Here is a 12,811-nt window from a genome sequence, read left to right on the forward strand (position 1 = left end):
AAAAAAAAAAACAACTTACTTTATTACGTATATACTATATTTCCCTTAAGAAAAGAACTAGAAAATTACACTTGAAAGTGTAATAATAGGTACCGCGTAGAGTTTTCAGTCGAACGATTTTTGAATATCCCCGAATTATTTTTATTTTCGCCAAGAATATTTTCGATCCTTTCTTTTCTTTCGTTCTCAATCCACGATCTATTTATTCCAAAAGGCGAAAGCCTTTTGTATCCTTTCGTTGTTCGGTTTCTTCGCTGGCGTGGCGATCGAGGGATAAGCGCGTTCCGACATTTGTGGAACGTTGCCGGATGACTTGGATGTCGCAGCCGCCGCCGCCGCCGCCGCAGCCGCCTCTTTCTCGAACAATTTCGCAGTACGACTCACGTTTCCGGTCGGGACGAATTTGCTACGAATTCTTCCGATTAATAACCTCGGGTCCTCAATCTCGCTGGACACTGAAAAAACACAAGCCGATCTCAACTCTTAACCCTTCTTCTAAACAAGATTTAACGTAATCGTAACGTAAAATAAAAAAAAAAAAAAAAGAAAACGTAATGGAAAAGAGTTGCACATTGAGAAACACACCTTCATGCTGCCGATTAATTTCACGCGAAGCTTTATTCACACCGCTCAGCGCAGCTACCTCGATACTCCCTTTTTTTTTGGTATGCCTCTTTGGATCCGAAACTTTTACGCATCCCACGTTCGCCGATATTTCCCCGATATCGTCGTCGAGCAACGTTCCTCGATCCTCGAACCGTTCCAACTTTTCCAACAATCCTTTATTATTATTATTATTATTACTCTCGTTGTCCGCCTCCTCCTCCTTGATCGCCGATATACCCAACTCGTTCACCTGTTGGGACGACGTGGACAAGTTCGAGGCGCAGTCACCGATCCCAGAATCGCGCGAGTCGCCCCTGAAAACACGGCGAATCTTCTGCGAGCTCGTGCCCCCCTCCTGATCCATCTTCTCTTTCAATTCCTTCTCGATCTCCGTAACGATGTCCCCTTTCTCCTCCTTCCCCTCGTCCTCGTCCTCGTCCTCGTCCTCGTCGCTCCACGACTCCCGTTTGCAAGAAGACCTCGTTTGCGAGAAATCGGATTTCGGGCGGTCGTCATCGACCGGGGTCGGATCGAAATCGATCAAACTCCTCTCGACGATCGACGACGTCTCTTCCCCCTTTAACGACGATACACGCTCCTCGACGACACGAGATCGAGTCTCCGTCTCCTCCTCCTCGATCCTCTCCATAGGACGCGCCACGGACTCTTCCGGCCGAGAAGACTTCTGNCCAAGCCGCTCGGTGTATCAGTTTCCCGGATTATTTCTCCGGATTCGTTTCCCGGGGAACACGATACACAGCCATCCTCCGTCGTTGGCTCATTTTTCAACGAGGAGGCGTTCCCGTTCGAGGAGAATGAGATCCTCTCCTCCGCTCCAGGGGAGTGTACGGTTTCTTCCGGCAAGATGTTCATCTCGGTTTTGTAACAGAATGAATACACGTTCGTTTCTCGAGTGTCGAGGAACGTTCTTCTCTCGTTCTTCTTCCCTTCCGCTGTCGAGTTCCCGGAGATGCACGGCGATTTCGACCCGTCGTCGGCCGATCCGCCCTCGAAATCGATCGTTGGGGGCGGCTCTATGATGGGGTGGTTGGCAGAGGAGATTGGCGAGGATTCCATCGCGGTTGGGCCCCGTCTGCTGTTCGCCGAAAGGATCGCCATCCTTCCGAGTGCACGAATGGCGTTTCCCGTTTTCTATTTTAACAGACGAAAAGCGCACACGAAACGCAAATACGATCAAATCCATGCTTGGGTTAGTGGGATCGGGAGCAGTGGAATATTTTTCGATTTCGAGGTTTAAATTAAATCGTTTGGTTTGGACAATTTTTATATACTTTAGATTTTACTTTAGACTTAACGCGATTTTCAGAATTTTTAATTAATTAATTAAACTGTATATTTTTTTCTCAATAATTTTAAAATAAATTAACATTAATCGTGAATAATATAATTTACAAATTATATTAGCGTTCATTGATTCATTTTTTATTTTTATTCATTGTCATACTCTACTTAAATTTTTCTATAAATTATGATTGATGTAAACAGAAAAAATTATGTTTGTTTTCCACTGAAAAATTACCGAAAGGTTTGACAAACATTTGACGAGAAAGGTTAATGCTTCAAGTGTGTTTAGACAAAAACTCAAAACGCTCTAACAATCTAACACAACAATGCAATAAAATATATTGTAAGCGAATGGTAAGTACAAACAAGATGGCGTCTTGCGTGAGAATACAGAGATTGCTCTTCATCTTGTACGAAAAAGCAATTCTTACCTGCCATTTTCTTCGTACGATGAATTTTTTCAGCTTCTCAGTCGGCAAGGCTATCCTACTCATCGCTTCCGCGTGTTGCGCCATCCAAGGGTGCTCTAAACACTGTCTAGCCGACATTCGCGATCTATAAATCACCCATTCGTATGTTAAATAATTGTAATACTTAAAGAAATATTCTTAACAATTTATTTCAATTATGAAACAAAATTAAAATTAATGTTTAAATATAAATATTTAAATCAGTTTTTTAAACACTTTTATTTTTAAAATTGTTACTTTAAATATACTCGTTTTCCGTTTGGATAATCAATATTATACTTCTGTATGACGGATACTTATATAAATTTTAAGCAAAAATTGATATACAAAAATGTCGAATAATAAATAAGACATATCTTAAAAAAATAAATTGACTCTCCAAAAATATTTCACGAATAAAAGTTAATTGTTCCTGTAAATATTTCTTTCAAATTTCGGATATGACACATAGCTTCGTGAAAAGCTTATTATTATTTATTAAAGAATATTATTTTATCACGTACTCCTTTCGTTTGACAAGCAAACCGGTGATGAAGTCCTTAGCGTCGTTCGAGATCGCATCGAAGGCCTCATCCTCCAGGTCGTAGTCGGCTCGAGTTATGTTGGCGAAGGTTTCGGCGTCGTTGTCGCCCATGAACGGGGACAAACCGGTTAATCTGATCATGATTTTATCGTGATTATTCGAGAGATTGATTATTCCTTAAAACATTTTAATCTACTCACAGGACGTAACAGATGACACCGACGCTCCACATGTCCGATTCGGTCCCTATTGGCTCGTAATTTATAATTTCAGGAGGAATGAACTCCGGGGTGCCGAAGAGAACTCTGATCGGTGTGTCAGGTTTGAGCGTCTGCGCCAGGCCAAAATCGATCAGCTTGATTTGATGGGATGTTCGTGTCCTGCACATTATGTTCTCCGGCTGAAAAGAGGAATTGCGGGTGGAATTTATTTCAAATTTTAATCGATATAAAAAAGAAAGAAAGAATACGAGTATCTTCTCTGTGATTAAATTTCATTGACTTTATAATAATAGAGGTTGATTATTACTAATTGCAAGAAGCACTATGAATTATGTTGTTTCATAATTCGAAGAGAAATTTTCAAAACGAGAGATTAATTTAAATTGCAAAATGGAATACAATAATTAATTGTTTCTCTATTTTTTAAAATTTGAGTGAACAACGATCCAATTATATTTGCAAATCTTCCGATCGACAAGATTTTAATTTTAATTTTAATGATGTTTGTTAAAAAAATAACAAACGCAAAGAATTTTTGTAAATTCGTTACGAATACAGTATTTATTTTCGCATATATATAAAATTCATCGCAAGATCTTCCATTCCGTTCCATTTCCTCACCTTCAGATCCAAGTGTACCACTTTGTTCTGATGCATGTACTCCACACCCTCGCAGATTTGCCTCATGAACAGTATACTGTCCCTTTCGGTCAAGGTGAAGTCATCGGCGACCACCCTCTCGAAAAGTTCTCCACCGGAAATACTACGAAGTACATAACACATTTTAATCGATTTCCCGAAATATTTTTCAAAATATTCACTCTTGGTCAATGCTTACTATTCGGTGACCATCACGATCTCTCGAGGGCTCTCGAAAGCGGCGGCCAATAGGAGAAGTTTCGGGTGACGTAGCATGTTCATGATCCTGATCTCTTCTCGAACTTGCTCTCGATCCTTCGTTTTAATCGTTCTCACGAATTTCGCCGCGAAATTCGTATTCGAAGATTTCTCGATTACCCTCCTCACGGTTCCGTATCGGCCTTTACCCAATTCCTCCAATACCTCGTACCGATCGTTGAACAAATGCCCATCCTCCATTTCGACTATTCGAGCTTCGAACGGTGGCTCGAATTCTTCGAAACACGAAACATTTCTTTATTTTTCTCTTCTTTTTTTTTCATTCTCATAAATAGATAATATTGAATTTAAGAGAATACATAGGAATGTTGTATAAAAATTTTAAGAATTTTATTAATTTACAACTATAGAAAACTAAGAAGAATATTCCCTTTTTTTTCGAATTATCTATTTTGTAATTATCATCTGTATATATACTTTCAACGTTGAGATGAAAATATTTAAAGATTCATTACGAGAATTAATTGTCGATTTTAATGAGAAATATTGAGAAATAATTAGTTTATATCTTGATTAATGCTTTAATCGATTGAAATTTGATCGAACAAGTTCCACGATTACCTTCCTCATCCTCTTCGAGACACATTTCACCTTCTTTCGGAATTCGAACAAATTGAGATTCGTCACCGGGTTCGCTAACCCCGTGGATATTTTCAGCTCTCACACGGAAACGATATCTTTCACCAGGTATCACGGTGCCCGATCCGACGGAGGGAACCGTGATGCTGAGCGAGAGGCAGGATTCCGCGATCGTTGTCCAGCTATTTTCACCGGCACGATTCATCTCCACGGTGTAACCGGTAACCGTACAACCGCCATCGTAAGGTGATGACCGCCAATTGATGGTTGCTGTACCCGTGGAACAACATATGTTTGGAATACCTGCCGGTGGGTCAGGTGGACCTGTGAAAAAAAGAAAAAAAAAAAGAAAAAAAGAAAGGTCGTTTGTTGTATATGAAATCAATTTTGAATTTGGATTAGATATCGTTATTGTATTTGTCGAATATTTGACACTTTGAAAAATGTTAATTTCTAATCTTGTATTGTTTTTTAAATCAACAAACTAGAAATAGATAACAAAATTGTTAACAAAATTTATTTTGTTTTAAGCATCGTTGTGTATATATATATTTTTTTGAAGTTTTCTGAAATAATCGATGAATTTATTACTTTATTTTCAGATTATTTATTATCAGTGTATTTATCTCTCGAATGTTTGATATTTTAAAAATTTTCATTTAAATTTCTAATTTGTACTTATTATGCAATATTGATTAGATATTGGATTTTTTAAATGTTACGTATATTCATCAATGTTTTTAAAATAGTTTATTATATATTCAAATAGTTTTTAATCAAATCTATTAGTAAGACGATTTGTTAGAAACATGTGGAACGCGTTTTTTTCCCTATCGTTTACTTTTCAAACGACTAGTTTTTTTTTTCTAATAGCAATCACTGATAAACAGTAAATGAAAGACCTCTTGTTCAACGATTCATTTGAAATTATATAAACAAGTACAGTTATTTTTCCTTCAATATGATTCATCAATTACTAATTACAAATCGATTAAAATCTTTAAATTAGAAGAGGATGAATTTTCTTGTAACACGTAAATTCAAATGATGTATTAAGAATGATGATGAATCAAAAAACGATCTTATTTTTATCCTTTTTCTAAAAAGAACAGAGAAATATTGAACAATTTTTAATTTCTTTTCTTTAATAAATTACAAAATTTTCCAATTAAAATTACTACGCAAATGCTATAAATCTTATCGATAATTTCAAATATAATTAAATTTCATTTTTATCGAATCTTATGAATTTAAACCATTATAAAATCATTATATTTTATATATATAAACTCTTTAATTATTGCACTATTATATTAAAATTATTTAATTATATCAATTTTTAAAATGTCACATTTTTAAAATCTTTCTATATTATCTATATATTATCTATGACAAATTATTCATAAAGATAAACATTTATACAACATTTTGACAAATTATTTCATCTTGCCAGCAGTAATTATTACATCAATAATAAATAACTTTCCATTACCCATTCTTGCTGTCAAGAATCTCTCTTCTCCTTACAATCACTCAACCAATCTAGAATAAATTAGAAAATTAGATGTAGTGAAAATTCCCTTGTCGTTTCACTGCCTCTAGTCATTCTAGACGAATATCGATTCACGTACACGGTACACGTACTTTTTCACCACTGTTTCGTCCTCCCGTGATCCCAAGCGAAGAGGAAGCGTAGACGAGACAGATGGTGGGGACGCAACGAAAAACGAGGAAAGGAATTATTGCGCGATACGTCACGTGAGACTGCCGTCTACCTTGTACATAAGAAGCGGAACTGGACCGTGTGACACGCGCTTACGCACGTGGAACAATGCTTGTTTCGTTCTAAATTGCGTTTGTCGACGTCGAGTTACGTGATAATCATTCGTTATTTAGGCATTATATCGGAACAGTGGAGTTTATGAATATTATTAAGCTTTTCCATTCACAATTGATTTCTTTAGATTCAAAATTTTTGCAGATCTCGAATTTATTATCTCGAAATTAATATTATTTAGAATTTTTATTTTTTTTTCTTTTCTTTCTGAGGATTTTTACTTTTGTTAAGAAGTAAAGATTTTAATAACGTTTGATTTTTTTGATTTCTTCAAACATAGGTTTGTGGAAGAAAAGAATCATTTTTATGAGGAATTAAATTTTAAAATGTTCCATTTTTTTCTTCACAATAGATTGTGGTGAAATTTCATTAATTAAAAAGATTATTATCGTTGTCGAATAATTCTCTTGAAATTATTATGTACATTAAAAAAATAAAATATTTAAATTTTTAATAAATTGATTGTTTAAATGCAACAAATTAAAAAGAAATAGATGATTTCGTTTGATCAAGAAATTGAAATTAATTTTTTTTTCTATTTCTATGTTTTCACGATTTTATTTAAACTCTGAAATTAGCACGATTAATCATTGCATTGTTAATTGTTTGCATTTATCCGTATAAAATTTGTAATATTCTCAAGAAACGATAAAATTTCACCAAGAAGTCTATTATTATTAATAACATAAGCAATTTTACTAATTTAATGAAGAAATTTTTGTTTCATGCACTGATTCTCAACGAACAATTACTTACATTTACTTAGATTATGTATGTATATTCAGGTTTGAAAGGGAGATGCTTTACATATCTACTATCTCATGTTTTATCTCATTTTTTTTTACGTTACTATCATGAAAGAACTAGAAGAAGATATTACTTGTTTTCTTCCAGTTTTTCTTATATAATCAAAAACTTTATAATTTCATCTAATTATGTTATCAAAATAAACAACAATTCTGCATTATATAAATTTTGTGAGTATGTAGAGCACAATGATTTATATGGAGTAATTTTTTTATTACTAAAATATCATTTTGAAAAAATAAAATTAAGTTTCAAAATTTCAGTATTGTCTTTCATTTTTAAAATATAATTTTATAAATTTTCAAATTTTGTAATGTTCTATTTGACAAAAAAAAAAATCTCAGAAGAAATTGAAAATAGAAAAAAAAAATAATGAAAATATAAAGATTATATTAATTTCAAATATTTAAATAGATATTTTATCAAGAAAAAAAATTATTACATAATGCATCACATTACGCGATAAAGTATTAAAAAATTATCAATTCATTATCAATTCTACATGAACAAATTTTCAAATCAAATCATTTTTTTTTAATTAGATTTTTTCTCATAATTTTCTCATAAAGATAATATAATTTTTACTTTATATTTTGCATATTCGTTTTATACACTAATAATCCTAATTACCGACATTTTTTACACTATATTTACCTATTTATACCGCACAGTTTTTATATCACACAAATACGGATATTATGTCATACACGAGAAGCGCATATCGTCGCGCACACAGGTTAAGCGAATGATGTAAGCTCATTTCATAGCTTTGTAAACATGAATCGTTTTCTAGTGTTCGTGTTCCGTATTTAAACACATATGCATATTGCTTGAATTTATATCTTGTTTCTACTCGAGACCTACTTACGTAATGCCAATATAATTTCTTTTAGAATCACTTCTATTTGATTTTATACATGACTAATAACGACTGGTTGATTAATAATTCGTTTCTACGTATCTTTCTATACGTACCTTCAACGGCAACGCTGAAGCATCGTCGATCTTTTCCAAGTTTATTTTCCACGGATACCTCGTATTTCCCAGCATTATCAGCCGTCACATCGTCGGATATTAAGCAAGAGACACCTCCGCCATACGTGATCGCAGTCTTTTTGTTTGGAATTAATTCTCGCCCCTTTAACAGAAAATATATTCGATTAAATACTCGATTGACCGCGCACGATTACGAACAACGAATACGAGTGACTGATAGTCGCTCACGTATCATTATACTTATCGTATTTAATCGTGAGTGACTATAGATATATGTATAGGATGGGACGAAGTTTATGGCACATGTGAAATAAAAGTAGACTTTTGGTGATTTTTTAATTCTAAATAAAATTTTCAGATATATAGTTCGAAAATTAATTTGAAAAATAAAATCTTATTTATTTGATAAAATAAATTATATTTTAATCGATTTGTTTTATCAAATGTTTCAATAATAGAAGATAAAAGGTAATGAGGCTATTTGTATATCTATAAGAAACATAGATTTCATCTTTTAGATAAGAAATTGCGATTAAATAGTCATCAAAAGGCACATTTAAATTTAGATATGAGAAAAATTAATATGGAAAATAAAATAATGAATCATAAAAATGAAATTTAATATCAATATACAAATATTAAAATAATTTATTTTAAATATATTAATATTCATATAATATTATAATTTAGAATGAAGTAATACAGTAAAATAAAATTTTTATTTGAATAATTATTTGAAAAAGAGTTTATTTTGATAATGTTGATCCTAATTAAAAATTCTATAGTTAAAAATAAGATGAATAAGAATAATAAAACTGTGGGCATGTATTATAGTTTCTTAGTTTTTTTTTGAATTAGTGATAAAGTTGAAAAATATTTAATTAAAAATAAAAATTTTAGCATTAGCATTTCAATTTAATTAATATTGATTAATTAAATACTCTGGCTTTCAATCACGAGTTTTATCTCTTGATTCAATATTTTTATGTTTTGCATTGCACTTGATATATTTTCGATTGATATTTTAAGAAAAACTGAATTTTACAAATATTATAAATAAATTATTTTAATTATAAATATTTTATATTTAATAAGTAAATTATAATTTCCATTTTGTATAATACTACTATTCTAATCAATTTTAATTAATTTTACTATTAATAGATTGGTCAACATTTTTATTTTATATCTATTTCATAGTTAAAAAAACTTATTATTTAATTATTATTTAATTATTCTATATATATTATTTCTATTCTAATTTTCGAAGTTATCTTCAAATTTTATGAACATTATAATTATTTTTGTTCGTTTGCGAGCTCGAACATTTTTTTCATCTACTAAAAAAAGAATCATATAAAAAATGATCTTGAAAATTCAATAAAAGGCATACAAGACATAAAAAAAGAAATCAATCGCTTTAATTTATTTGAAAAATTCTATATCCATTTGTCTCTTATTTTTAATACTAATAATCTCCTTTATCTATCAATCTAACCCAAAAAAAAAAAATTCTTCAACACCACTTATATTTTCAGTCCACCCTATATATAAATCATGTCCAACCACATTGTACGAAATTAAATATGTCATTTTAACTTTTATTAAGTTGCAATTATGTCCTATCAAGGTGAATTTAAACTCGATATTAAAGTATACCGATTCAATGAATGTAAGTAGGAATAATGACTCTCTTGTCCAAAACAATAACGTCTTTAATTCTTCCAATAACAAGAACTTCTTGTATTTTTTTTTTTTCCTTCTTCTAAACTCGATTAAACAAACCTTCGATATCTAGAAAACGAGAGAATGAACGGAACTGCACATATAAACGATATAGATATTCACCGCTCGAAGCCACTTGACCATCGGTTCCGGATGACCTCGATACGTGACCCTGAGGACAACTCTATTTCCTCTGAAAACGGTGACATCAGCCGGTACCTTCACGATACAGGCCGCCACCAATTCCTCCTCTCCACCAACAATATTCTCCTCCTTCTCCATCACGATCGCATCGTTCTGAATCGAGCTCTCCTCCTCGATCTCCTCCATCTCTTCCGGAACGTGCTTCACGCATATTATTGGCGTGTTATCGTGCTTATTAACGTTATCTTGGATTTGTCTCGTGTCGCTCTTATCAGTCTTACGAACGTTCTCCTTTACGAATTCCCCTTCGTTCTCCAATAACTTCGTTTCGAACGTCTCCTTCGCCCCCTCTTCGTCCGATGACACCCGATCACCCGGCTCCCTGTACACCCGTTGCGTAGCTTTACGCGCGAATTTTTTAAGATTGAGATCTTTCCTCTTCCCAGTTTTGTCGGCCAGTTTCCTTCTGTCGAGCAGTAACGGGCTTGGGGGGATGTTTCTCCTCACGGGCAAAGGAGACAGGTTGGGGCTCGGCGTGGATCTTCGAGGCAACGAGGATGACCTCGAGGCTCGAGTGGGAGACTCGACAGGAGGAGGAACGTCTTTCCTCGTCTTTCGTAAGGAGTTGCAATTGGGCGGCTTCTCGTTTCGATTTCCGTTGGTCGCGGATTGAATCGAATCCTCGGGATTCCTCGCTGCTCGATTCAATCGTAGCTCGGCCGCGCAACTGATCGACGGCCCTTTTCCACTCACGGATGCTGTGCATCGAATCTCGCCAACGTCTCGCGGTTGCACGTCGTGTATCCTGAGAATACTCACGCTGTCGTCTTTCTCGATCTGTGAAAGAAGAACGTTTCGTTTATTATATTTTTCTTCGAATAATTATACGTGGATTCATTTATGGAAGAATAAATCGACACACCTTGCACCTTGGATTTTCTTTAACGTCCTTTCCATTGATCGTCCACGTGATCTCCATTGGTTTTCCACATTGCACTCGAGCACAGAAACAGGCAATGTCTCCTTTCGATGCGACGACTGACATCGGAGTCTTCGTGAACTGTGGTGCCAATTTCGCTGTACCCTTGTAATCTGAACGATTTAATATTTTATATAATCCTTCAAGATGATTCTTTAAATGTTGAAATGAACAAATGAAACGTATAAATAATAACAAATATACCTCAAATTTTATGAATTATAAATAACTTTATCCTCATATACGTATATCTATTTTTTTTTTTTTAAAGAAAATATGAACCTTGAACGATAAATAAACCATTGCTGGATGCTTCCCCGAAATTATTACGAACGAGGCAAGTGTATTCGCCAGCGTCTTGTGGATAAACGTTGGATAATCTGAGAGCGATACCACCATCACTGTACACGACATACTTGTGGTCATCATTGTCGAGTATCTCGCGACCGTCTTTCAACCAAATCATCGAGAAGGGCGGCGTACCTTAGAATAAAATTAAATTAATAAAATTAATCATTTGCCGATAAATAAATTCACGAAAGAAAAAAAATATATAATAACGATTAATTAACGAAACATATTTCATTTCTACATATTTTTAATTTACTTTTTAAATTTTATGAAAATGTATATTCAAGTGTTGTAACGAAAATTATGCTCTTAGCGTGAAATTCCTTTCGTACTAATTAGAATAATTATCATTCATTCTCAACTATACCCGTGAGTCTCGTCTGTAGTTCGTAGCAATGACCTTCCACGACGATCGATTCTTGGGCGAGTGGATGAAGAAATCTCGGCGGATCCCTGTCACTCGTGGATGGATTGGAAGAGCTAAGGACGGTCACCTGTTTGTTGGACACGATTTAAAAAAAAAAATGAGATGATTCCACACAAATACGCAAATAAGTAGGATAGATAACAGGATACGATTATCACCTGACAGGTGTTCTTCGTAGATCCAAGGACGTTCGTTGCCACGCAGGTATACTCACCCGCGTCGCTCGATTTCACTTTTGATATCTCGATTTTTGCAGTTTTGCCGTCGAAATACCTTTTTATTCGGATCGATCGTTCCAACGGCCTTCCATTCCTGGAATTACATTGTTATATTTATTATATATATTATATTGTTATATTTTTGTTTCTTTTACGAAAGAAAAATTAGAGAAGCTGGAATTAATCTTTTTCCCCCTATTTCATTTCACCTGAACCAAGTCGGCGTTGGACTGGGCGTTCCTCTGATTCCGCACTCGAGGTACAGTCTTCCGTTTATTCTGCCGCTCGTGTCCAGGAGGCTTCGGCTGAAGGATGGATACGTTCTAGGCGACGCGCTTCTTATTCTGATCGTACGGGCAACCGATCCGAGTAAGTGACGATCTTTTCGAAAGAGGAGAGAAAATTTCGAAATTTTAACAATATTATTAACTGCACAACAATAATAATAACAATAATTAATAATCACGTTGCAAATAATATATAAATGCATTTAATTCTCTCTGTTTCTTTAATAATAAATAAATAACAATAGAATCTTAACATTATATATTTTAAAATGAGAAATGCAATTATTAAACAATATCTTAGAACAATATCTCATCTATTTTTTTTCAAATACGTAAATTCTTATTTACATATTTGACAGAATTTTTTCCTTATTTTTTTTTTTTTTTTCCTTCCACTAAATAATAAAATTGAATTGAA

At 33.7% G+C, this 12,811-nt stretch overlaps 1 protein-coding gene across 1 annotated transcript in view; it reads right to left on the bottom strand.

Moving 5' to 3' along the window:
• Positions 1-1,010: 1,010 nt before the first annotated feature.
• Positions 1,011-12,811, bottom strand: part of LOC102675238 (titin homolog) — an 83,252-nt gene continuing 71,451 nt past the window's right edge. Inside the window, exons 50-63 of the mRNA XM_031512105.1 lie at positions 12,316-12,487; positions 12,047-12,200; positions 11,829-11,955; positions 11,393-11,593; positions 11,054-11,223; positions 10,111-10,968; positions 8,242-8,404; positions 4,605-4,946; positions 3,964-4,258; positions 3,747-3,888; positions 3,105-3,304; positions 2,885-3,037; positions 2,343-2,466; positions 1,011-1,758 (exon numbers count right to left, since the gene is read on the bottom strand). Of these exons, the coding sequence (XP_031367965.1) occupies positions 1,186-1,758; positions 2,343-2,466; positions 2,885-3,037; positions 3,105-3,304; positions 3,747-3,888; positions 3,964-4,258; positions 4,605-4,946; positions 8,242-8,404; positions 10,111-10,968; positions 11,054-11,223; positions 11,393-11,593; positions 11,829-11,955; positions 12,047-12,200; positions 12,316-12,487 (3,674 nt within the window). The 3' untranslated portion in view covers positions 1,011-1,185. The remainder of the gene's footprint in view (positions 1,759-2,342; positions 2,467-2,884; positions 3,038-3,104; positions 3,305-3,746; positions 3,889-3,963; positions 4,259-4,604; positions 4,947-8,241; positions 8,405-10,110; positions 10,969-11,053; positions 11,224-11,392; positions 11,594-11,828; positions 11,956-12,046; positions 12,201-12,315; positions 12,488-12,811) is intronic.

Source organism: Apis dorsata, unplaced genomic scaffold, assembly GCF_000469605.1.
Source record: "Apis dorsata unplaced genomic scaffold, Apis dorsata 1.3 scaffold_383, whole genome shotgun sequence".
In the NCBI taxonomy this organism is placed as follows: domain Eukaryota; kingdom Metazoa; phylum Arthropoda; class Insecta; order Hymenoptera; family Apidae; genus Apis; species Apis dorsata.